A 26678-nucleotide genomic window follows, 5' to 3' on the forward strand; every position below is an offset into this window, starting at 1 on the left:
CGTTTACCACTTTATCAAGTGCTTGTGTGTATCACCCCAGACAACAGCCTTGAGTGGCAGTTTGCAGCTTCTCTCCCCATTTGCTCAGATGATTTACCCCAAAGCACACAGCTAACGATGGTGGTGCCAACAGCTCACCCAGGGCTGCTCCCTGGACAGGTGGCAGCCAAGTTCTTCCAGCTGCACCGCAGCTGCCTCCGGCTGCCCTTCCCCCGCCCAGCCCGAGCCCAACCTCAGCTGAGACGGCAGGATGCTCTCTAACCCAAGTTTCACAGGTTTTTGGTTGGGACTGGGGTTGCAACCCTGTCCTGCAACTCCAACGGCCCAGACACCCAAACGGAATTTTCCATGAACTAGGAAATATGGCCATGATAGCTGCAAGCTACCACATTGAAAAGGTGATTTTTGGGGCGGCCTGTTAGCTCAGTTATTAGAGCACGAGCTCCTAACAACAAGGTTGCCGGTTTGACTCCCACATGGGACGGTGAGCTGCACCCCTGCAACTAGACTGAAAACGGCCACTGGACTTGGCGCTGATGGGTCCTGGAAAAAGCACACTGTTACCCAATAAAATTTTTTAAAAAGGTGATTTGGAGAGTCAGTTACCCTTCTGAATTCAGCCTCCTTGGTATATCACGGGACGCTCACCTGTTGACAGCTGAGACTACGGCCCTCTAAGTGCATTACCTCATCTAATCCTCACAGCACAGCTGTCACCGCCTGTATTTTATGGGTGAGGAAACCAAGACGCAAAAGGGCCTGGGTCACGATCACACAGCACATAAAGGAACCGGGGCAGAGGCTGAAACAACTCGTGTACAATCGGTCAGTACATGGGCGGAGCTGGGAAGTGCGCTGGGGTCGGCACCTCCTTTCCCACCGTGCAGCCAGCGTCTACCCCGTGGAGGCCTGGCTACACGCACTGGAAGCAGCGGTGTGATGCAGGTGAATGTTTAACAATGGGGGTGGGGTGAGGGAAGCTCTGATGTGCGGGGCTTGCTGATTGCTGTGGTGTAAGGGCTCCTCCCACCACGGCCAATTTCAAGCTACCAACAACACATCCCTGAATGCCAGTGGACGAGGTGAGCATGGCCAGCTTTGCAGGGCCAGCACTTGCCAGCTCCAGCCCATCCTGAGCCCTGGGGCAGCAGACGGTGGCGGGTCACCAGCAGGGCTTGTGCATGTAGGTGGGGGCTGTGCTGAACCATCAGAGCCCCGACATCCCAGGGACGCAGCTCTTCCGGCTGTGGCAGGTCCCTGGACGAGTGCTGTGGCTGGACAAGGGCTGGCTTCTGAGCCACTGAGGGGTACGGCTGGCCACAGCTTCCCTCTTCTGCTTTCTCACCCTGATACCACAGATAGCTCTGGCCTGAAAGCACAGCATTCAGACGCCGGTGCCTGGTAGGCCTTCGGGGTGGGGGACACGGCTCAGGATCGGGGCTGACCCGCACCCTCTCCTCCTCCTTCATCTCCTAGAGAAACAGATGACTCCCAGTGAGGCTGTCGTGCTGCCCAGCCCGGGACTGAGCTGGCTGAGTGCTGCGGTGCCGGAAGTGGGTGCCGGAAGGGGGTGCCTGGGCCTAGCAGTCAGGAGCCCTGGCTGTGGTCCGCCTCTGCTGCTGCCTCTGTGAAATGGCAGCACGGTCCTGCCTGCGTGGCGCTGTGGGCTGTCCACTGTCAGCACACTTGTAGGGGAAAGGACTTTGCAGACTGAGAGGCACACCAGTGCCCAGGCTGCTCCTCGTGGGGAAGCAGCCTGACAGGACGGAGGGAACGTGGACTTTGGGCTCAGACAGGCATGGGGGGCACCCCAGCTCTGCCACTTCCTGGTGGTGAAGCTTCAGGCAAGTGCCTTGGCCTCTTGGAGGCTGAGTTCCTCCTCAGTAGATTGGGACAGTGACAGATTCCTGTCCTTTAGGGTTGTTGTGAGAGCTAAACAAGACAGTTATGAAGAGCTCGCCAGCCAGGCCCCTCTCGCTGTTAGGTGCCCACCTGCCCCTCTGTGGTGCCCACCAGTTGTGAGGCTGCCTCTGAAGGCCAGCAGGTAGACACAGTTCATCAGGACCCTTGTGGTCTCAGCAGTGAGGGCCACAGCTCCAGAGTCAGGCAGAGCTGTGCTGGGAGCCTGTGACCCCACTTTGCTCATCTCTACAATGGGGAAGCTGTGTGGATTAAAAAGCTCTCATGAAAAGCATACAGGCCCATGCTTAGCAGGTAGTAAGTGCAACTAACAGCTGTGATGATTGTTTTTGGTTTTATCTGAGCCCCGCTGACTGGTAGGGCCCATAGTTATCTGCCAACCTGAATCTAGAGTACCTAGAAGGAACCCAAGGCTGCTCCTGTGACCTCCCCGCAACTGGGAAGTTTGGCAGGTGGGAATAGAATATTCTGTCCCAGCACGTCTTTGCTGTGTCTACCCAGCACAGGCCCTGGGCTTTTAAAAGAAAGCGGCATTCTTGCTCCCAGCAGACAGAGCTTCTGCGGCACCTGGGCTAATGGTGGGCCGGCAGCAGACTATTGCCTGGGGAGACAATTACCTTGGCAGGCTGTCACCTTTGATGAGGGCGGACACACACAGGAAGGGCCTTACCTAGCCAGACCAGGTGTGTGAGGCTCTCCAGGCCCTCGATCCTCTCAATGATGTTATTGTCCAGCTGCAGCTTCCTCAAGTTCTCAAACTGCCAGAGGTTGTCAATGCGGAGGATGTCTGCAACAATCAGAGGAGATGCTTCAGCGGGCTCCAGCCTCGGCTTGGGGTTACAGTTGGGTACCAATGTATCAGAGGACTGAGGCGACCAGTGCTACCACACAGAAGGTCCCACAATCCGCTGCCTCGCCCTGGAGTCTGTGAGCGCCCGGGAGATGTGGGCCGAGCATTGAGGAGCTCCGAGGCCCCACTAGTGCACAGTGCGTAGTGATCGGGCCATAGAGGCCCTAATGGGTCCATGGGTGTGTCAGTGGGTGGGGGTCTGTGTGAAGGTGGGCTGGACCTGCTCAGGGCACGGGCCTCCAGGGCCAGGCTCAGGGCTGCCTGGGAGGCCACAACCACTTGGGCACAGGACACAGGATGCAGGCAGGGGTCCTCCTTCTTCCTTCTGCCATGTGACAGAGTCAAGGCTGAGGGGCGAATGCCTCCCTATGCACTGCTGGTGGGAGGGCCAGTCAACTAGTTCAGCCATTTTTGGAGGGCAATTTAGCTACGTTTACTTAAATGTTTAATGTGTGTGCCCTTTGGCCCTGCAGTTTCTCTACTTGGAATCTGTGCAAAGACACTTACATATGTGCCCAAAGAAATACCTTACAGGTACATGAGGGGCAGAAAGATAGCAGGAACCCCAAATGTCCATGAATGCAGAATGGCATAAATGGCCCACACCATAGGAGAGTCAGGTTTCTCATGTCACCAAAGCACCTGACCCTGATGTCCCTGAACACCACCTTCACAGTTACACAGCCGACTCGTTCCGTTGCTCCTACACCAGGCAGGGTGGTTTCTATCACTGGCAGCCAGAAGAGTTCTGAAAACACTTAACTATAAATATGTACTGTGTACGTCAAATTCTAGAGGCCTATACTTGTCCCCAGTTTTTTCTAGAAGCCACAAATAGCTCTGTTACTTATATGCCCCTTTTTTCTATATTTACTTTTGTAATGATTTCTAAAACTTGTAAAATTAGAATACACTCATTAAAAGACTGAAATAATACAGAAGTGAAAGGGGTAAAAAAAAAAAAAGTGCCCTTAATAACCACATATTCGGGGCAGCAGCTTCAATATTCATTCAGAGGGGTAGGGTTTGCCCTGAGGTTGTGAGGTTCTCAGGGAAGCACGCAGCTCTCCTCGCTGCCCTCCTCAAGCCTGGTATCCATGGGGTGAACGGACAGCGTTTCTCTGACCCAGGGTCCTGCCTCCCCCAGGGTCCCAGGGCCAGGTGGGACTGGTGTCTGTTCCCCAGCTCTCTGTGGCCAGACTTCCCAGAATGACATCAGCGACCATCCCTCCTTGTGCTTCTGGGGCAGAGCCCAGTTCAGCCCCAGGATCTCAGCCACCTCACATCCTGAGCTGGATTTTCCAGCCATTTTCCCTGGCCCTGGCCTTAGACTGACAGCCCCTGGCTGTGGCTGACGTCCTGCAGATCCCACCCCCTTGGGCGGCTCCCGCCAAGCTGGCTGCTCTGCCTGGCACACCTGCATGCTGGCTTTTCGCTACACATCAGCAGTTCATGTGGAAAAGCCAAAACAACTCAACAAAACCAAGATGTATTTAGCAGTTAGCTCTAAATGAGTTACGAGCATGACAGGACTGCCCCAAAAGCCAGTTTAATGTTCAGCGTAGATATGGAATCCTCGTCTACTGCCACCACCTTGGTCCTAGCCCATCACTGCTCCCTGGACCACAGCAGTAGCTGTCTCGCTAGACCCCCGCTCTGGCCCTTGGGCCCGCCAGTCTGTCCCCCTGCAGCCAGTGGGATCCTGTGAAAACCTGGAGCCCGCCCTGTCCTTCCTCTGCTCAGGACCCTCCCAGGGCTCCCACCTCACTCACTGCACAAGCCCAACACCCTCTCAGCCCCGCAGGCCGATGCTAGCTGACCCCAGGACCTCTCTGACCTGTGTCCACACACCACCTTCGCATGGGCTATTCTCTCCGCCTTGGACACTTTCCCTGGATCTCCACATGGCTCCTTCCCTCACCTCCTACCAGACATTGCTCAGTTGTCACCTTTTCTGACCACCCAATAAAACACTGCACCCCACCCCCAGTTCCCTTTTGCTCCTCTCCTTACTTGATTTTTGTCCATAGCACATGCTACTTTAGCATACAAAGACCAACGACCAATAGGGTATTTTGGTCTGTTGTTCAGTTGAATCCCTAGTACCTAAAATAGCAGCTGCCATATAACAGAAACTTGATAAATATTGGCTGAATGAACCTTAGGTTGGGGAGGGTGAGCAAAGGAAGGTGCTCAACCCTACAGCCCCCTCTGGTGACAGCCATTTTGCAGTCCCTTTAACCTCTCCCCACAGAGGGGGCTGCGGCTCAGGGGCCCCCACTGCTCTGGGAGGCCAGCTGGCTCCCGCAGAAGTGTGATGGGCCCTGGAGGCCGTGATCCGGGGATGCCTGTGGGGACCAGGGCCTTGCCCACTGCTGGGTCCTCGGTCTGGTACAGGCTGGCTGAGGCAGCGCCTCGGGGAGGATGAGGAGGGTGAAGCGGGTCAAACATATGGTGATGGAAGGAGAGTAGACTTCGCGTGGTGAGCAAACAACAGAGTACACAGATGTTATAAAGATGTGCACCTGACATTTACATAATGTTATTAAGCACTGTTACCCCACTAAATTTAATTTTAAAAAAAGAGGATAAAACCCCACCCAAACCTGCCAACAACAGCAACAAGAAAGAACCCCTTGTTGAGCGCACGATCCGGCAGGCCAGCACGGGAGCCCAGGACAGGCCGGAGTGAGACTGACCAGGTCACTCTGCTGGGGAGGGCTTCCCTCTCTGGCCTTTCGGAGTGTACCAGACACTGTGTACATGTTGTCTTACTAGCACTGGGGACAGTGACTGCAGCCATCCCACTTCACAGATGGGGACGCCGAGGCCCTGAGGATGTATCTGGTCCCCAGCCTCCTCTTCCCACGAGGCTGTCCTGCCCCTCGAGGCGCCTCCCTGCCTCATGGCCCATTTCCTGTCCCTCCTTCAAAGCTGCTCTCCCAGTGCATTCCTCCTCCTCCCCACAGCGCCCTCCTGACAGCTAGGGACCAGCTTCTAGGTGCCACCTGCCAGGACACCAAGGCCGATGTGGTTCACTCAGATTTGGAGTGGGAGAACTTAATCTTTTTATACGGACTTTGCATGGAATCCTGGGGCTGGTATGTGGCGTGAAGAAAGCCAGCGGCCCACCTGGTGGCCCTGCTCTACCCAGGATACTCACTCTGGAAATCCAGCTGCAGGGAAAGGACGTCCTTAAAGAGGATGCCCTCCTGCTTGGCCAGCTGCCCGGCCTCGTCCTGCGGGCCCTGCTCCTGGACAGCCAGCTTGAGCATGTCGTCGTCCATCACTCTGGGCTCCAGTGAGTTGCACAGCCGGTTCATCCTCCCTGGAAAACAACACGTTCCTCTTCCACAATCCGCTCCTCCCTTTGTCTGAGGACAGGGGCTGGCGGGCATCCTCTCAAGGTGGTGTGGAGCACCGTGGCCGCAAAGGACACGCCAAATGCTGCCCTCTGCTCCTAGGGGTCAGTACCTTCGCACCAAGGCTGCTCCAGGGCCTCCCACGGTGGCCGTAAGTGTCCATCTTGCCTGGTGCCATTCCTCGGGAGTGTACCCCTTGCCCCACAACCATAGCTGTGACCCTACTCCACACAAGTGGACTGGTATCCACACTGGTCTCCTGAGCCTTTGGAACTCAACTCCTCTATGGCCATGGCCATACTGGGCCGTTGGCTTTCTGTGCCCACCCTCATTCAGGTTTCTTGGCACCAACCACTGCCAGCCTTGGCAGCCCCAGCCGCATATCCGCTTCTCTCGGAGCTGCCTCCCTTCCAGCATCATGTCCGTCCTCCCCCCACCCACCCCACAAGCTGCTCAGTGTGTAGGTGGATACCAATTCAAGTTGGTTATTCATGTTCTCCCCCTGAGAAATGTGAGCTTGGAGCCGCAGGACGAGAATACCCATCAGAGCTGGCCGCTTGAGATGGAGAGGAACTGGGGGCTGGGGGCTGGTCAGGCACGTGGTTGAGCAGAGAGAGCCAGAGGGGGATGAGGCAGATGGACAGAGAGAAGCAGAGATGGGAACCTGGGTGATCCAGGAACAAAAGACCAAAGGATAGACAGACTGAGGCTACCATCTTCTTGCTGGCTTTTCAGCCCCTAATGTCCCTAAGTTCAGGCTTTGTGAGGGTTTCTGTGGCCCTTTCTGGGAGTTTCCTGACTTCTTGCATTAAATCCTCCTTTACTTAAACTAACTCCAGCAGGTTTCTGTTGCTAACGGTCAAAGGGATTTGGCTAAGGTACTGCAGGCAGAGGCGACAGCTGTGGATTTGGTCAGTACCACTCTGAGGCTGGCACTGGGACACTGTTCCTGGCTGAACAGAGCCACAGCCCTGGGGATCCGGGGTGCACACCCTCGCTCTCATCACCAACCCTCCTAGCGAGAACATCCAGAAGGGCTGGCCCTACAGGAAGGCACTCTGCTGTCAGCTTACAGATAGCTCCCAGATTCTGCCTCCAGAACCCTCTGGACACTCAGTCCTCCCTTCTACTTTCCACCCTTGCTTCTCCCCTCCCCTCTGGCTTCACCTTCCACCTTTGTCTGCACGTGTCCGCCATATCCAGGCCTCTCTGAACCTCCTGTCCTCCCTGCCCTGCTAGTCCTTGAGGCTGGGCAGCCCCTGCACTCTGTCCGTTAACCACTGAGTGCTGCTTGGAGAGACTCCTGGGGGCAGGCTGATGGTGTCCACCACAATCTTGCCACCTGTGCGGGCAGAGTCCCAGAGAGCAGTTTCTAGGCTCTCGGCCTCACGTGGAAAGGTGCTGGCTCGGGTAGTGGATGGTCATCAGCTAGGACTAGTTGGCCATCAGCTGTAACCAGTTAGCCATTGGCCGCTAATATAACTGCTGTGGCTACTCTTGTTGGTTGGTTGGTTGGCAGAGAAGCGGACAGTGGATTGCGGATCATGTGGATCCTACTTCCTGTATCTCGCCCAGCCACCAGCGAGACTGGGGTGCAGGAAGACCTCTTGTTGGGGTACAGGCGGATGTTTGCTTTTGTGTCTCGACCAGCCACCATCGAGAATATAGTGGTATGACTCCCCTATCCATGTCTCCGTGGGTGTTCCTTTTGGCCTCACCATATCCTGCGTTCTTGTGTGGGGAGCGGGACCAGAGACCCTGCATGACAGCACCTGGTCTTAGAGCCTGCCACTACCCAGCTGCCTCCCTCCCTCCTCCCCCACCATCCACGTGAATGCAGCTTATGCAAATATGCATCTTTAATTTCTGAACTGCGCATGATCAAATGTCCCAGTGCTCTTATCTCTCATGCACATTTCCTTCTACCCCCAGAGGAGGCACAGCCTGCCCTAAGCCTACTACCTGATCCCTACAACCCCACCCATGTTCCACCTGCACCTTCTACCTTCCCATTCTCAACAACCTGTCAACAATGGCTCCATCTCCTCAGGGTGATTGGTTCAGCATGCGCCTTCCCCCGCCAGGATGTTCCAAGTCCTCTGCCTCCATCTCCCCGCTCTTCTGAAACAAATTTTTCTAAGATTTCCCATAATTTGACACCATGTTGCCTTTAGGGGATTTTAATGAGCTATATGTGGCAGATGGTACCTGCAAAGTATTTGTGCTTTTTCAGAGAAAGGTGCTATATTTTGGGAAGTGATTTTTAGTTCTTATTTCAAAATTCAGTTAACTGACTTCTCATCCCTCCCACATCATCAAGGCCTGGCACCTCTGGCAGATCAAGCTTGCTTTCAGTGTAGCCCACAATCGCTGCAATGTGGAACAGCTGTTGTGCACACAAGTGCATCCTTTGGCAACTCACCTCACCTGTCTAAGTCTTGGATTTCCCATCCATAAAAGATGAACCATTCCTCCCTCCTACATTTGTTTAAGATCATTTATTTAGTCCACATACGTAATGAATAGCTACTACATGTTGTGACTACAGCAGACAGATCTCCTTACGTCTGTTTCAGACATGAACCAGATAATCATACAAGTATTTAATTACAAACCATGGCAAGTTTGTAGGTGTAGGGAACTATGACACATAAGGGGCGCCTGGCCTGGCCAGGGGCGACAGGGCTGAGATCTGAAGGGCGAGTAGGAAAGAAGGGAGAGCAAACTGCGCAATGAGGGGCCTGAGGTGGGAGAGAACAAGACATGTTTCACTTTGGCTAAAGTGATGCAAGGTTGGAGAGGACTACAGAAGTTGTGTTATTATCCTAGGATTCCTGGGACGCTCCTGGGGCTTAATAAGGGAAGTGACGATCAGATTTTAATTTTAAGAAACTCATTCTGGCGGTACTACTGAGAATGGCAAGAGTCATGAGATGAGAGCTGACCAGGGTGGTGGTAAGATGTGGCTCTCTAGGAACTTAATGTATGTGCAGGACTAGTCATCCACCGCTTTCGGATAAGACAGTGGAATCCAGTTAGAAAGGTTAGGTACCGTGCCCACGTTGACACACCGAGCATATGGCAGAGAAGGACAGCATGACTCCACAGCCATCTCCTCAATCTGCCTCAGCTGTACCCAGGGCACTACAGACCATTGTCACAGCTCACGGTGCTTCTCACAGATGTTCTGGGTCAGGGCCAAGGTCCGAAAATCCTTCCCGAAGGGGATTTTGTCAGTAATTTACCACCCAGCCTGAGCTCCTGTTGACTTGCCTGATGACAGTTCAGCTGGTGAAGACGACAGATAGGAGGCAGGGAACGCACCACGGTCAATGCAGTAGCCTTCTCACGGAGAAACAGATCCAGAATTGTCCTGGAAGTAAACAAGCTGGAATCAACTGGATCTAAACAATATAGCCCCTACTGGCCATGAATTGCGAAGAGGAAAACCAATTGGCCCCTGTGGAGTGCTTACTGTGTACTAACCTGTTTCCCCAAAAATAAGATCTAGCCAGACAATCAGCTCTAATGCGTCGTTTGGAGCAAAACTTAAGACCTAGTATTCTGTTCTATTCTGTTCTATTCTATTCTATTCTATTCTATTCTATTCTATTCTATTCTACTCTATTGTATCTGCTCTTATATTATATCATATTATATAAGACCAGGTCTTATAGTAAAATAAGATCGGGTCTTATATTAATTTTTGCTCCAAAAGATGCATTAGAGCTGATGGTCTGGCTAGGTCTCATTTTTGGGGAAACATGGTAAGTGCATCAGCTCTGGAGGCCACATAATCCTGGAGAGGAGAATCCTAATGCCCTAATTTCCCAGATAGGGAAACTGAGACCCAGGAGAGGAAGGAAATTGTCCAAAGTCATGCAACAAGCAACTGACAAGACAGACATGGAACTCAGGTATCCATATTCCCAACCAAAGCACTTTAAATGAGACCCAGATGAAGAATAAAAATAAGAGAAATAATTTAATGATAGTTAAGAAGCCGGATATAAGGATTAAATTCTTGAAGAAGTTATCAGTGGACCTTTCTTTCGGGTACCTTTCTTTCTATGAAAGGGATCAGGCCAGAAGTCTGGGGGATGGAACCCATTAAAAATCTCTTCGGGCCCTGCCCACGAAAGAAATGCTTCCTTAGCATTTCTTTCTTATCCACATGCCTGAAAGCCCAGGACCAGTGTTTTGATTGTCTTAGCGAGGCTACAAAGTAACTAGCAGAGGACCTGTGGGTTCATTTTACAGATGAGACGGGCGGGGTCGGACTCCTCGGAGAAAAGTCAGAGAAAAGAGTTAAGTCGGGGCGCTGTCTGCCCTTGCTGGTCCTCCCAGAGCTTCAGCTCCTGGGTCTCACCTTTTCAAGCGCAGGCTACCGAGCTGGTTCCGCGCAGCAGACGCTTTGAACGGTTGCTAGGGGAACCAAGAGCCGCCACTCGTTGCTAAGGGGAAGTTAAGAGGTACATCCTGGGTGAAAGTTGGGTCACGTGACAACATTTCTGGGTGGGCCAATACTCCTACTACCAACCAGCAGGAGAGAAAACAAATGTTTCTCCAATCAGCACTTTCTGTGGGCGGGGATCTTCCTAGCCCCGCCTTTTCTCCCGCCTCCTGTTTGAGTGATTGACTCATCTGTTTTCCAATAATAGTAGGGATTCTAGAGGGACCGATATGTAGATGAATCAAAATACACAGACTCTCGTTCCGAGGCGGGCCAGGGGAGGTGCCGCTACGCCTGACGGAGAGTCCTTCGACCTAGCTCGCTCCTCCGCCCAATCGGACGCCGTGGAGTAGGTGGAGCTTCGCTGGGGGAGGTGTAGGGGCCAATCGGAGGTGGATTGGGCAAACGTTGCCCAATAGAGACGCGACAGGGGGCGGGGCCAGAGGCCGGGCGTTCGGCGTTCCTGAGGGTGGGGCCGGGGGTTGAGTGTCAGTCAGGTCGCGAGCGCAACCGGGGACAGCGGAGACCCCGGCGGCTGACAGGGTTCCCGGGCCGCTGCCGTGTTGTCCGCCCAAGATGGAGTTCCTCCTGGGGAACCCGTTCAGCACCCCGGTGGGGCAGTGCCTCGGTAAGGCGACGCGAAGGGCGGGCGTCTGGGTGGGCGACGGCGGCGGCTGACGGGGCTGGTGAAGACCACGGGCCTCTGCGGGGCACCGGTGCCACCTCACGGGCGGGCTGGGCATCCTTGTCGTCGGGCCTCTGCCCACGGAAGGGCTGGGCCTGCTCACGAAGCCGGTGCCGTCCTGCCAGGCAGCGCCCGGAGGCCCAACTTGGAGTCGGAGATGCTCCGCGCGTCCTTCCCCGTCAGGGCCCAACCCCTCCTGGCTCTTTCGAGGTGGTGCCGGCGGCTGGCTAGTCGGCTACCGTCTCGCCTCCTGGGAAATGCCACTGCGTGCGCCCTTGTTCAACTCGCTGCCAGCCGTCAGCACCAGTGCCTCCCGACCTGTCTCCCTCCATCCTTGGCCCTCCGTTTCAGGACTAGCAGCCCTCAGACCGGGCACCCTCCCCGGGGAGGCTCCCTGCAGGAAGATTTGCTAATTAGAGCTGCAACTCGGCTGGGCTGTGGGCGGGACTGGGATGGGGGCGGGGCTTCTGGAGGGTGATTATCCCGGCGGGGCGGGGGGCGCGGGGGGGGTGGCGCGCCGGCACTGCCTTGGGGGAAAGGGAGGCCAGGTTATTTAATGATCAGAGCGCTGGACAGGGAATCAGGAAGCCTGGCCTCCAGTGGGGGCTTTGCCAGTGATTCTCCCTATGACCTTGTGCGAGTCACTGCCCTTTCTGGTTTGACACTTTCCCTGTCTGTCAAATGAGGTGTGTGGAGGTGAGGTACTTAGAAGAAGTAGGTTCCTCCGAATTCTAAAGTTTTGGTATTCCTGGTAGTAGACTCTACTCTTGACTGTGGCTTCTCTGCTGTGTGAAATCACCAAAGCTGAAATCTTTTGGTGGCAGTGCAGAGAAAGGGGTACTCGGCAGTACCTGGTAATCCTACAGAGGGGGCCAGGGCACCTGGAAAACGGCAGCCAGAAGTGACCAGCATCTTGGGTAAGGAAAGCCCAAGGCCGGTGAAGAACACCAGAGTGGCCACCATATGGGATTTCCGCACTGAAATGGCAACCTGCCTCTTCACCCAAGGCAGGAGCTTAGCCAAGTGAGCAGTCCAGAATGTTGATCAGTTTCTTTTAAAACTGGGTTCCTCCTGGTTGGCGGAAGGACTGGTAGAACGTCTTTTATGAGCAGGGACCTTTGGAGTCCCTATGGGCCTGGCTGGTTTAGGCAGTAATGATTTGTTTGTTTAAGAACAATCTGCTCTACTTAAGAACTTCCAGCTCACTTTGCAGCCTTTAATGGGGCCTGTGAAATTATTGAGACCTCTCCTGTTGGCTAACTGGTATTTGGGAACCTTTCTTTTCTTTCTATTATAAGATCTTTGAGAAGACATAATAGACACTGGGTGCTGAGAGAGCCTTTTCCCACCTTCACAAACTACTGTGTCTCTCTAGAGTCTCACCCATCTTTTTTTCTCACTTCTTTTGCTCGGGTGCTCTTTCACTGCAGCCATATTCTTAAAACTCGTTTCTCAGTTGGATGTTGAGTTCCAACCTGCTATTGGAGGAAGCCGCTAAGCATGGGGAGGATTTTTTCCCTCTTTTCTATATCCTTTCCAGTAGGAAGCTCTACACCTTTGAAATGCCAAGGTAGTTGATGAAGGATAGAAGAAAAGGGGACTTAAATACATAAATATAAGGGATGCAGGGGTAAGTAGTGAGAGCATAGAGCATGATGCTTCTGTTAGGAAGTCCTGGCCTTTGAATTTTGCCTTGCGCATGTGTTGGCTGTGGGATCCCAGAAAATTGTGTAATGCTTCTGAGCCTGTTTGCTGAGAGAGAGAGAGAGAGAGAGAGAGAGAGAGAGAGAGAGAGAGAGATTGGTTTATACTCATACAGTAGTGAGATTTAAGTGAGATGATGGATATAAAATACTTAACATAGTACCTGGAACATAGTAGAAGCTCAATAAATTGTAGCTGTTGCTGTTAATAACAGAATAATTAAGTTAGGATTGAATTTTCTATCTGGAGAGGACACGTGGGACAACTGGCCTGTGTGCGTCCTGTGAAGGAAAGTACCCTTCTAGGCCCCAGTGTCCACCACACGACCATAAAGAGAATGGAGCCTCTTTGTTGCCAGTTAGTCAACTGGCAAGGCCTAGGAGATTTCACAGTTCAGTTCAATTCTAATGTATATTCTGTACTGTTGTGACAAAGTGAGTGTAATAGTGATTTTCTTGACACTTAGTATTGTTAGTACTTTTTTTAGAAGTATGTGCCAGGGGGTTGCTGGGAGGGAGGGGAATACAGAAATGAAACAACAACAAAGCTAATGATTAAAAGCAGCAACCATAGCTTACGCAAAGCAATTCTACAGCCATTCTTTGCTCATTGCAGCTGCTCTGGGAAGACGTTTTATTGTCTTCCCACATTAGAAATGAGGAAACTGAGGCTCCGAGGAGTGCCGTGACTGCTCAGCTGGTAAGAGGGAGAGCTGGGATTTCATAGCTGTCCTGGTGCTCAAGGGATTTCGGGCAGCAGGAGAGAGGACAGCGATATGTTGCACTAACAGGAGGCTGCCCCGTACTTAGGTGCTCAGGGCTTGGTGGTGCTGGTAGGAGTCGAGAAAGGAATCAGAAGGGCTGGGTGATAGGACAGATTTCTTTGAGTCTGAGGGCTGGTCATGACGATGGGTGGGAATTCCAGAGGCAGAGGAGCAGACCCTGTCCCTGGGGACAGGTAAATGAGGCAGGGAGGGGAGTGTGAGCACATGTGGGCACGAATCGGACTGGAACAGAAGTGATTGCGGGGAACAGTGGCAAGTAGGGTATGACGCCCTGGGTGGGTAACATCAAAGACCATATTCTTCAGCTAACTTCAGCTTTTAGTCTCTCTCGGCCTCAATTTCTTCACTCATAAAAGACCTCTTAGGGCGGGCCCAGTGGCTCAGGTGGTTGGAGCTCCATGCTCCTAACTCCAAAGGCTGCCGGTTCGATTCCCACATGGGCCAGTGGGCTCTCAACCACAAGGTTGCTGGTTCAACTCCTCGAGTCCTGCAAGGGATGGTGGGCAGTGCCCCCTGCAACTAAAATTGAACAATTGAAAACGGCACCTTGAGCTGGGCTGCCGCTGAGCTCCTGGATGGCTCAGTTGGTTGGAGCGCATCATCTCAACCACAAGGTTGCTGGTTCGACTCCCGCAAGGGATGGTGGGCTGTGCCCCCTGCAACTAGCAACGGCAACTGGACTGGGAGCTGAGCTGCGCCCTCCACAACTAAGACTGAAAGGACAACAACTTGACTTGGGAAGAAGTCCTGGAAGTACACACTGTTCCCCAATTAAGTCCTGTTCCCCCTCCCCAATAAAATCTTTTAAAAAAAGAAAAACATTCTCTCTTTAAAAAAAAAAAAAAAAAAAAAAGACCTCGCAGTGGCTGCATGGGGCTTGTACTTACATTCCTTCAGACCCATTCAGTGGGCTTTTTGAGTGCCTGTTGGGTACCAGGCTCTGGGATACAATATTAGAAAGCTGGAGCTTTCAGCAGAGGTAACATACCCACCAAAGGTGCCCTGGACTGCGAAGCATTAGGCTCATAGCAGGAGGGGTTAGTAGAGTAATTCTTTCTCTGTCTCATGGGCCCCACACGGCCATTCTAACCTGGTGCCATTTGGTCCAATATAGTCTGCCCATGTCGAGCAGCAGCTAAGCCCACAGTCTGCATTTCTTGCATCCACTCTGCCCTTCCTTCTGGAAGATGGTTCCTAAGTAGGATGTGTGGTTCAGAGAGAGAGCAAGCAGTGGTATGAGAGGCTAGGAAGTTGAGAAGTTCAGCCTTGTGCAAGGTCAATTCCAGAGTTAAGCCCAGAATCCACTCCCGATCCCGTGCTCATTCTGTGTGCATTGTTGCTTCCGGCACCGCAGAGCCCACGGTTCAGGGTTTCAGTATCTCCTGGAGGGCTTGTTGCTGGGATCCACTCTCAGGGTTTCCAACTCAGGGGGTGCAGGCTGGGGCCTAGCTTTGTGCAATTCTACCAGGTTCCCAAGGGTGGCTGGTGCTGCTGGGCCGGGCCCCACACTTGGAAAACTATTGTTCCAGATGCAAAATTTTGCTTCTTTAATCTCTTTTTTATCTTTCCTCAGACATTAAATGTTCTTATAGATAGACAATAAGTATATTATTTAGAATTCATTCATTCGTTCAGTAGCCCTATATTGACTGTCTGTAGAACCAAACCAAGCATTTGCCAGGATGTTCAGACTAATAATGGAGCTAAATCAGCTAAGATAGAAAGTAGTGGCACAGGTTGGACAGATAAATGAAGTAAGGGAGTGAAGGAGGGAAGAGGTTACCTCGAGCAGTAATAATAACAGCTAAAGGTTTTGCTTTTTTTTTTAAGTTCAGTATTGTATTAATATGTGCCAGAGACTGGAGGGGACAGGTGGAAAGTGAAACTGCAAAGGTGGGGAAAAGCCTGACTACGGAGGGCTTCGAAGGTCGGCCAAGTCATGTGGACTCTCACTGGGGAGCCATGACCGATTTCTAGGGAGGGAGAGGCATGAATGTCTGTACAGAGTCAGGGAGAGTTCCTCCTTGACAGTCACCCAAAGGTCATTCTTTCTTACCGTCAGAGCCCCTGCTCTGTGTGCAACAGGGGAGGGGGGTCCTACAAGGAAGACAGCAGCGGGCAGTGCCAGTTCCTACAAGGTCTGAGCAGGGACCTTCCTGTGAGCCCCCATCAGAGCTGAGGAGGTGCTGAGGCAGGGTGATGGAGCATGGGAAGAAGTCTGGGCTCCTGCGAGCTGGACAGGTTGTAAATCAGCAGCCATGGAAAGTCACGTGGTGAGGGTCAGCCTGCTCCTCGCCCCGCCCTGCTTTCCATGTGCATGAACGGGAGCTGAGACACTCAAGGCTTTACTGAAGGGGTACCACTGCTAAGAGGGGCTAATTGGGGTATTAAAAATTCTCAGAATTGTGCTTTTCAAAAACAATGTATAGCCATGTCGAAAATTTGAAAAATGTACAAAAATGCAATAGAGGAAAAAATTATGTGCTTTTTAAATAACTCATTGAGATTCCTCTCATTTCATATAACAAGTGGAATAAGTGGAATTCTTGTGCATTTCATTTTTCATTTTTGCATGCTTTGGAAATGCAACATTGTACATGCATTCTTAGCATATTTCTGTGTACTCCACCTGTGTTTGGTTTTTGTTTTTTTGGTGGGAGAGATATAAAGTGAGGAAAAGGGTAGAAATATAGTGTCCAGAGGAGCCTCAGCTCATGGTTATTGCTCTCGACCTAGCAGATAAATAATTCAGAAGTTTTAGGACAACCTAATGGTCTGAAAAGATACAAATAGCATTCAGGCTTTGTTTGCTGACCCAGCTCCTTGCGGTTAGAAGAGGGGCCCTTTGAAAACTAATCTCAGATGTGGTGCTTATTTTAGTGCTCTCTCCAGCCCTCCTGCCCTAGAAAAAGCTCTTTGGTCTTCTCCCCCGGTCATCAAGCCTGCTGTCAGTCAGCAGTCACCTCCTCCGGGCAGCCTCTCCGGACCACCCTGTTTATGGTGCTGAATCTCTTCTCTGAACTCACAGTGTTTGTCCCATGTCATTCATTTGCCTCTTCCCTCACCTGTTAAATAGAATATTACTTATCCTCCAGGTGTTTGTGAAAATCAAATGAAAGAACATGTGTAAAGTCTGTAGCACATATGAGGTCTGATAATTAAGTTCGCGAACTTGCCACCGTGCGCCTAGTACATTGGCAGCCCTGTGCAAACAGCCCAGTAAGGTTTCATAACCTTGGTATATCAGTGTCTCACAGCTGTGTTTGTGTGGACGTGTGGAGGTGTCTTGCTGAGTGGCGTTCATTATTGTTGTTGCATGTTTTTGTGTGCCATTGCGAGAAAGTCTGAGCTTGAATTAGAGCAACAAACAAACATTAAATGTCCTGTTAAACTTGGCAAGAGTGGAAGTGAAATCAGGGACATGTTAGTCCAAGTTTATGGGGATAAATGCCATGAAGAAAATGGCAGTGAACAAATGGATTAAATACTTTTCTGAGGCGAGAGAATGCGTCACTGATGAAGAGAGGTCAGGGCGGCCAGTAAAGAGCAGAACTGATGAAGACATTCCAAAAATTCGTCGACCTGTGCATCAAAATCGTTGGCTGACTGTGAGAAGCATAGCAGACCAAGTAAACATCAATAGAGAAAGAGGAAAATTTTAACCGAAAATCCCGGCATGAGAAAGGTGTGTGCAAAATGGTCCCGAAGGCGCTCACTGATGAACAAAAGCAAAGGAGAGGAAGTTTGCCAAGACCTTTGGAGGCGAGACCATGTTTTGGGCCGTGTTATCACTGGTGATGAAACCAGGCGTGCCGATAGGACCCTGAAAGAAAGCGTCAGTGCACAATGGAAGTCAGCCAAGTCTCCATGACCAAAAAAGTTCCATCAGTCCAAATCAAGACTCCAAATGATGTTGCTAACGTTTTTTTTTATATCAGAGGGATTATTCATTATGAATTTGTACCAACTGGACAGTTAACCAAGTTTACTATTTGGAAGCGCTGAAAAAGTTGCATGAAAAAGTTAGACGATCTGAACTTTTCGCCAACAATTCACGGCTCTTGCATCACGACAATGCACCAGCTCACAGGGCACTGTCTGTGAGGGAGTTTTTAGCCAGTAAACAAATAACTGTATTGGAACACCCTCCCTACTCACCTGATCTGGCCCCCAGTGACTTCTTTCTTTACCTGAAGATAAAGGAAATATTGAAAGGAAGACATTTTGATGACATTCAGGACATCAAGGGTAATACGACGACAGCTCTGATGGCCATTCCAGAAAGAGTTCAAAATTGCTTTGAAGGGTGGACTAGGCACTGGTATCGGTGCATAGCTTCCCAAGGGGAGTACTTCAAAGGTGACCGTAGTGATATTCAGCAGTGTCAGACCTTTATATGTGGGATATAAAACTGAAAGCAACAAACAAGACAAACAAACAAAAACTCACAGATTCAGACAACAGTATAGTGGTTACCAGAAGGAAAGAGGGGTCAAATATATGGTGACGGAAGAAAATTTGACTTTGGGTAGTAAACGCACAAAGCAATACAAAGATGATGTATTACAGAATTGTACTCTTGAAACCTATATAATTTTATTAACCAATATTACCTCACTACATTTAATAAAATTAAGAAACAGAAATATGAAAAAACATGTCTCCAGCACCGTGTGCTGCACTTAGAACTAACATAACTCACCCTATTGATTCCATTTCTCCTGCCTGTGCTGTTTCCTGTTGTTACTCATCTTGTGTCTTGTGTCTTACTGCCTTCTCTTCCGATCCAGACTGGCGGTTCGTCAGGGCGGGATGCGTACTTGTATTTCCTTGTGACTGGCACAGCGTGTGGGAGCGTGCGCGGCAGCTGTTCTCCCCAGAGGTTCCTCTCTATCACTCTTATTGTTGAGCATCTTTCCAAGCTAAAAATATTAGCCCTCATTTACTGACCCTTCTCTGTGTGCCAAGCACCGTGTTAAGTGCTTTATACACATGATCTCATTAAAATGTTTTCTTCTGAAAACTACGTTAAGTCAGTGGCATTATCTCCATTTTGCAGATGAAGAAATGGAGGCGTTAAGTTGCCTGAGGCAGCTCGCATAGGCTGAGCGTGTCCTGCACGCAGAGCGTCCAGCTTCCGGCTTGTGTTCATACTGCCGTTTAGACAGCAAGCGTGGTCTGTTTCCATTTAGACACGAAGGGGCCTTACTGATGCTGCGTGGTTTCCATGAAATTAGCATCGTTCCGTCCACAAATGCTAGAACAATATAGATGCCCATTGCCTTCTCTTTTTCCCTCACCGACATTTGGCACTTAGTATGTTGGATTGGAGTCAGTTCTGCCTCTGCCGCTGCCTCTGCGTGCGACTCCCTGTCTGAGTCTAACACGCATCTCCTGACCTGTGAACAGGGAAGGTATGTGTGTGGGAAGAACACCTGTGCTGGCCTAGCTTACAGGGTTGTGAAGAGGGTGGTGAGATACTGTACGTAAAAGCAAAATATGTTACTATGCACCATTTAGATTAAATGTTCCATGAGCGTACCTGTTTTTATTTGTATTTGCTTATTTTTAAACAATTGTGGTAAAATATATGTAATACAAAATGTACCATTCTGACCATTTTTAAGTTCAGTGACAGTAAGTATATTCACATTACTGTGCAACCATCGCCACCAGCCATCTCCAGAATTTTTTCACCTTACAAAATTGAAACTCTGTCACTGATACAACTCCCTGCTCCCCTCCCCCAGCCCCTGGCAACCACCATTCTACTTTCTATGGATTGGACTCTCAGGACCTCAGACAGACAGGTGTTATATATAGGCTTTGCCCTTTTGTCACTGGCTTATTTCACTTGGCATCACCCATGTTGGAGCATGTGTCGGAATTTCCTTTTTTAAGTGAATAAGATTCCATTGTGTGGATATACATACCACGTTTTGTTTATCCATTCGTCCATCTTTGGTCACTTGGGTCGCTTCCACCTGTGAATAATGCTATGAACATGGTGTTCAAGTATCCGTTCGTGTCCCTGCTTTCGATGCTTTTGGATACATGCCCAGAGGTGGGATGACTGGATCATCAGGTAATTCTGTTTGTAATGTTTTGAGTAAGAACCGCCGTACTGTTTTCCATAGTGGCTGCACCGTCTTACGTTCCCACCAGCCGTGCGAAGGGGCCCGGTTTCCCCATGTCCTTACCATTTCTCTCATCATTAGTGATGGGGAGCATGTTTTCCTGTGCTTATTTAGGCCATTTGGGTATCTGTGGAGAAATGTCTGTTCGTCCTTTGCCCATTTTAAGTCAGATTGTTTTTGTTGTTGAGTTTTAGGAGTTCTTTCTATATTTTGATATTAATCCCTTACTAGATACGTGATTTGCAAATATTTTCTCCCATTCTGTGGGTTGCATTTTTACTGTTGGTTGGGTCCTTTGATGCACAAAAGTCTTTAGTTTTGATGAAGTCCAGTGTGCCTCCTTTTTCTTGTTGCCTGCACCCTTTGTGTCCTGCCCTTATTTTTCAATAGAGTCTAACACATGCCTGAAAGACAGGATATCGGAGATAATAGTACTTCCTAAGAAGTCGGCATTACTCCTCACCAGGTACTGGATTAATTACCTCACATGCGCCACTTCCTTTAATTCCCACCACAGCCCTGTGAGACAGGTACTGTCATTCACATTTATAGAGGAGGAAACGGAGGCTTAGAAGTTAAGTACCTCCCCCAAGGTCTGCGGATAATAAGTGGCAGAGCAGGGACTTGAACCCAGGCCTGTGGACTCCAGAGCTGGTATTCTGAACCACCAAACTGGATCGTTCAGTAATTATTTGTGGAATTGAGTGAATGGATACCTGCATGAACCTGGTGGCTGAAAATCTGGTAATAGTTGTCTCAAGTTCATCTCTGCCTTAGTCTTATAAATTATTCACCAAGTTTCGGTCGTCCTCGTGTAATTCAGTATACGAGGGTCCTCGTCATCCCGGCAGCTTTCTGAGAGTTTGGTTAAAGGATGTACTTTCTTACAAGTCCTTGAAGCCCTTCTCAGTAATGCAAGACTGATGTCTTTTGCTTTTTCTTTGGATTTGCTTTGGAACTACAGTATCAGAAGGAGAAAGGAAGGGTATTTAAACAGATGCCAAGTTGTCTAACTGACCAACTTGCTTTTGAGACGTTACCAGCTGTTGTTTTAATCATTAATGAAGCATAAGCCTTGCAGTCTGGGAGACACGTCAAAAATTCTGTTTTGGATTTTGGTTTAATATTGAGTGTAATGGAGAGAGACTGACTCTTTCATCTCGGAGAATTGAGCTGCAAGTCTCGAGAGCTGGGGACAAGGACAGAGTCCTGGAAGAGGACACTGCAGCGTTTCCTACCACCCCTCAAAGGAGAAATCACACCGAGTTCTGGCACGTCATTAGTCAAAATAGGAAATGAGGCCTGAGAAATGACGCGTTGGTTGGCGTTGCAAAGCGGAATGTGCTGCTGGCTTCCAGAGGCTGGGGGTCCCTCATGTTAACTCTGGAAATTTTTAAACCAGCAATTCAAAGAATTACCGAATTTGAGCTGAAAGGGTCTTGGTGGCATTTGGTCCAGCCCCTTATTTTACAGTTGAGGAAACTGAGGCCTAGAGAGGGTAGGTCTGTGATGTTTATACCCTGACAACACTCCCGACACCAAATGTGTGTGTGCGCATCTGCGTGTGTGTGCGTGTGCATGTTTCTGACACCAACCGGGTGTCCTGTAGGTCAGTTCTTACCTAACTACTTGGAGTTAGCAGAGACCCCATAGGTTAAGGGCTCGGTCCCACGAGACTGCCCCCACTACAGACACCAGTGGCAAATCCCAGGTTGCCCCCTGTACTTCTAACCAACTGGCTGTAAATTGGGGGTTCCCATGACCCCGCCTCAGGTTCGACAATGGCTCATGAAACACAGGAAAACACTTTACTTACATTTCATGGTTTATTATAAAGGATGCAAATCAGGACTAGCCAAATGGAAGGGATGCCTGGGTCTAGGTGTGAAGAGAAGGGGCGCAGAGCTGCCAGGCCTCTCTGGGTGCACCCCCCCCCCCTGCCCCGTGTGCTCACTAACTGGGAATTCTCAGAGCCGCTGGACACGGCCATGATTGGCTAAGTCATTCATCAGCGGCCTTGGCGACGAACTCCAGCCCCTCTCTCTTCCTGGAGGTTGGAGGTGCAGGGTGGGCTGGAAGTTGCCAACCCTCTAATGCCCTGGTCTTTCTGGGGACCAGGCCCCATCCTGAAGCTGGCTAGCCAGCCCCCGCCAGTTATTTCATTGTTATATAAAAGATACTCATCACTCTGGAGGTCCCAAGGGTTTTAAGAGCTACATGCCAGGAATCCAGGACAAAGATCAAATATTCATTTCTTACTGTGTCATAGTAGATGACCAGCCGAGATCCCACAGTGAGTCAGTGGTAAGACTGGGGAAAGAACCCCGTTTATGATGCTCTCACGTGTTTTTCTGTTTACCCCAGTAATTTGGAAATTTGCATATGGGCGGGGAGGCTAAAGTCTGCCCTTCATTGGAGGGCAGTTCTTGACTCAGACTTATGAAGGTAAATACTTTTTTATTGTTGGAAAGTTAATCTCCTGATTTAGATTGCCTTGGTGGGGGTGACTGTTTAGCTCCAGGTTTGATGACTGAAGTGAAATTAGTTCATAAAATAACCTTTGGTCTTCTGTTTTATCTGCTTTTTCTGGCCCTGACGTAGAACAGAGACACGAATCCCAGGCTAGGACTGGGGACTAGTGCTCTGCCGCTGACTTGTTCTGTGACTTTCCGTAGGTCATGTCCTACCTGTTTCCGCATTTGAAGAGTATGGATTGAACAATAGGGTCGGTCTCCAAGTTCATTTCCACACCTAAAGTTTAAGTCCTGGGTCCAAGTGGCTTTTAGTTTTTCTTAAAATGTTTAGCCTCCATAAGAGATTCTAATGTCATTTTTAATTCATATATATGTGTGTATATGTGTGTGTGTGTATTCTCTCTCTGTGTGTATATATATATATTCTATATATTCTAATATTTTTCAGTGCGGTATAATTTACTTGTGAATTATAATTAATGAAATGCATAAATCTTGTTATAGTTTTGACAAATGCTTCCACAGTTGTAACCTACACCCCTATCAAAATATAGACTCACCATCACCCCAGAAAGTTCCCTCGTGCCCGTCCCCAGTCAGTCCTCCCTTCCAACACACCCCTTGCAGAGGTGACCACTGATTCTAACTCTGTCACTGGTCAGTTTTGCCTGTTCTAGAAGTTTCTGTCAGTGGAGTTATACAGTATGTGCTCTTTTGCGTTTGGTCCCAGTAGTATTTTGAACTTTTCTGCTTTCTTCCCCCAGTCCTGAGAAATCATGTATATTATTTTCCCCACCTGTCATCATGAAAGGTTGTGAGGTTTGGGGTCCTGCCGGTCCCCCTGAACTGTGGTTTGAGAGGTGAGGGCGCTCTCCATGGGCCACCATATCATCTGCTGAGTGTGCCAGAGGGAACAGCTTGATTCCTAGAGACTAGGTTGGGTTTGCTTCTGTAAGTGCTGGTGTCACAGGCTTCTCACTTGTCACTGGCAGATCGGATCCAGCCGCAGATGGAAGAGAGGAACTCCGACACCCAAAAATGTCACTTTAATGGCACATTTCTGACAAGGTGCCCATGCGATACTCATTTCAATTTCACAGCTATCCTTCTGAACATAAAGGCCGACTGCTCCAGGGACCAACAGCCGAAGTCAGGGGCCTGGAAGGGGCCGAGAGCTGGGTCGGGGGGCTGGCCCGGTGTGGACGCCCCGTGGCCGCCCTGGGCTGTGGAGCTCGGTGAGCGGACGGTTTGGTTGGTTTTGCTTCATAATGTCTCTAACCTGTGTTTCCTCTTCTTGGTTTACCTCTCCTCTAAGTCAGCCTCCTCATACCCTGGTCACACGTGGGCCACGGCAGGCACCTCTCAGCCGTCTCATTCCTCCGCTCTCCTTCCCTTTCTGCACTGGGTCACTCCACATTGCTGCCAGATCTGCCAGAACGAATTATAAACGTAGCCTGGTGTCTCAGCCCTCGCTGAGCGGGCTTCCTCCCGTCTGCTCTTTAACGGGGCCCGCGTGTGTTCTGCCAGCCCCGTGCCCTCCTGACCTGTGCGGTCACATTCTTTCCCCCGGCGTGGCGCTCCCACTTCTGTCTTTCTTTCTTTTTTTTAAGATTTTATTGGGGAAGGGGAACAGGACTTTATTGGGGAACAGTGTGTACTTCCAGGCCTTTTTTCCAAGTCAATTTGTTGTCCTTTCAGTCTTAGTTGTGGAGGGTGCCATTCAGCTTCAAGTTGTTGTCCTTTCAGTCTTAGTTGTGGAGGGCGCAGCTCAGCTCCAGGTCCAGTTGCCGTTGCTAGTTGCAGGGGGCACAGCCCACCATCCCTTGTGGGAGTCGAACCGGCAACCTTGTGGTTGAGAGCCCGAGCTCCAACAAACTGAGCCATCCAGGAGCTCAGCGGCAGCTCAGCTCAAGGTGCTGTGTTCAATCTTAGATGCAGGGGGCAGAGCCCACCATCCCTTGCGGGACTCGAGGAATTGAACTGGCAGCCTTGTGGTTGAGAGCCCACAGGCCCACGTGGGAATCGAATGGCAGCCTTCGGAGTTAGGAGCACGGAGCTCTAACCGCCTGAGCCACCGGGTTGGCCCTCCCACTTCTTTCTTGGTCCTGTTTTCTTGTATATCCTTCAAGACCTAGCTTAGATTCCCCTCTGCCCCCTGCTGCACAAAGCTGGCCCAGAGGCCCCTGAACCACAGTGGCACTAATATCTTATATGTATTGAATAATTATCTGACTCTATTTCAATGCATGGTGTAGTGCGATGTGGGATTTTGAATTCGAAGATGAATAATGTCCGATGTCTGCCCTGAGAGGAGCTAAGTGTGCAGGGCCCAAGGATGGAACCCTTGTGTGAGATGGAAGGAAGTGGAAGGGAACTGACATTTACGGAGTGCCTACGTGGGCCATGAATGATGCTGGGTTCACTTAAGGTTCTATCTCATTTGACCCCCTTGACCTTGTGAGCTGGGCATTTTCGCCTCAGTTGTGACTTTCTCAGAATCACACAACCAGCAGGATTAAAAGCTACTGAGGTCCACAACACAACTTTGCTTCCTAGCACCCCGCCCGGCCTCCTGTGGTGTTGGGTGGGGCTGGGGCAGGGCAGTGAGTTGTTGGCAGGCTCTGTGTCCCGTCTGCAATAGCGGGTGCAACTGCCTCCTAGGCTGAAGCCAGGTGAGAAAAGCCTCTGCTGCCAAGAGGGTCCGTGTTTGGGGTCTGCATCCCAAGTGGAAGTCTGAGCGCTTCACGGGGGGGGGGGGGGGGGGGGGGCGGGGGAGCCGGCTGTGTTCAGCCTTCTCCTGGGGCCGGGGAACATGACCTCGCAGTCTTCCTGCTTCTCTCCAATTTTCTAAAACCAAATTGCTGTTTCCTGATTAATTCACTCTCAAGGCACAGAACACCTCTCTGCATACTTAAAAAAGAAAATGGTAGTAAAATACACATAACACAAAATTTACCGTCTTAACCATTTTTAAGTGGCATTAAGTACATTGCTGTGCAACCATCACCACCAGCCATCTCCAGAACCTTTTTCATCTTGCAAAACTGAAGCTTGGTACCCATTTATCAACTCCCTGCTCCCCTCCCCCAGCCCCTGGCAACCACCATTCTACTTTCTATGACTTGGACTGTCAGGACCTCAGACAGTGTTATATAGTCTTTGCCCTTTTGTCATTGGCTATTTCACTTGGCATCACGTCTACAAGATTCACCCATGTTGGAGCATGTGTCAGAATTTCCATTTTTAAGTCGGAATAAGATTCCATTTTGTGGATATACCACACCATACTTTGTTTATCCATTCATCTACCTTTGCTCACTTGGGTCGCTTCTGCCTGTGAATAGTGCTATGAACATGGTGTTCAAGTATCCGTTCGTGTCCCCGCTTTCGATGCTTTTGGATACATGCCCAGAGGTGGGATTGTGGTGATTCTATTTGTAATAGTTTGAGGACGAACTGCCGTACTGTTTTCCGTACTGTTTTCAGTAGTGGCTGCCCCGTTTTACGTTCCCGCCAGCTGTGTGTGGGGTCCCAACTTCTCCACACCCTCCTGACACTCTTTTATTGATTGTAGCCATCCTAATGGGTATGAGCTGGTTGCATACTTTTGGGGGTGTATTATTAAGATCCTATATAGGTTCAGGATTGTTCAGAACCTAAGTGAAGGGTGTGTATCTGGAGGAAAGCCGAGCGTCAGTGTCATGGGGAATATGTTCATTTCTCAGCATTTCGTATTTGCTAGATGATGCTATGTGGTTGTTGTTAGATAGAATTGCTTTGCTGGGAGGGAGGGTGGCCACTTAGCCTTACGGGTTTAGAGGCAGTGATAGAATAGAGGGACCTGAGGGGTCACTTGTGGCTAAGTGACAGAGCACAAAGTATAGCCCTCTGTTGAGCTGATCTTGGCCCTTAGAGAATAGATGTCCTCCAGGAGGAGACACCTCCTGTCTGGGGGGCAGCTCACCACCCTGGGTACAGTCAGGCAGGTTGCAGGGTAATGGGGTGAGGTGGAACAGACCCCCCATGGCCTGCTTGGTGCGGGGGATGTTTGAGACACAATCGCCCGCTCAGGGAGTTTCCACTGAGGGATATAAGCAGCATTTCAGCGCCCCAGTGAGACCTGGGATAGAAGGGGCCCTGGGGGGCTGGGAGGAAAGCAGCAGGAAGGTGCCTGGGAGGCGCTGCCTGCACCTGGTTTGGGAGGAAGAGTAGGACTTGGCCAGGAGAGAGAAAGGAGGTGGAGGGAACAAGCCTTCAGCTTGTCATTGCACCTCATCAAGTGCTTGCTCTCGTTTACGTGAATGTCCCA

General features: G+C 50.4%; 2 protein-coding genes across 9 annotated transcripts in view; one reads left to right on the forward strand and one right to left on the reverse strand.

Moving 5' to 3' along the window:
• The window catches only part of DRC3 (dynein regulatory complex subunit 3), a 42395-nt gene extending 31772 nt beyond the window's left edge, over positions 1–10623 (reverse strand). The window contains exons 1-4 of one of the 2 annotated variants that reach the window (XM_019753761.3): positions 10502–10623; positions 9406–9505; positions 5934–6098; positions 2591–2707 (exon numbers count right to left, since the gene is read on the reverse strand). In XM_019753761.3, the coding sequence (XP_019609320.3) occupies positions 2591–2707; positions 5934–6093 (277 nt within the window). In that variant the 5' untranslated portion in view covers positions 6094–6098; positions 9406–9505; positions 10502–10623. Of the gene's footprint in view, positions 1–2590; positions 2708–5933; positions 6515–9405; positions 9506–10501 lie in introns of those variants that run through there. The other variant, XM_019753762.3, reaches the window with a different exon arrangement.
• A 424-nt stretch (positions 10624–11047) lies between these two features.
• Positions 11048–26678, forward strand: part of TOM1L2 (target of myb1 like 2 membrane trafficking protein) — a 109837-nt gene continuing 94206 nt past the window's right edge. For 4 of the 7 annotated variants that reach the window (XR_002139386.3, XM_019753739.3, XM_074320044.2 and 1 more), the window contains exon 1: positions 11048–11213. Coding sequence is in view for 6 of the 7 variants with exons in the window: in XM_019753739.3 (XP_019609298.2) it covers positions 11162–11213 (52 nt within the window). In the remaining variant the exon portion in view is untranslated. The remainder of the gene's footprint in view (positions 11214–26678) is intronic. The other 3 variants (XM_019753741.3, XM_074320046.2, XM_019753742.3) reach the window with 2 other exon arrangements.

Source organism: Rhinolophus sinicus, chromosome 12 (assembly GCF_057876585.1).
Source record: "Rhinolophus sinicus isolate RSI-liver-muscle chromosome 12, RSI-T2T, whole genome shotgun sequence".
NCBI classification, from domain to species: Eukaryota; Metazoa; Chordata; class Mammalia; order Chiroptera; family Rhinolophidae; genus Rhinolophus; species Rhinolophus sinicus.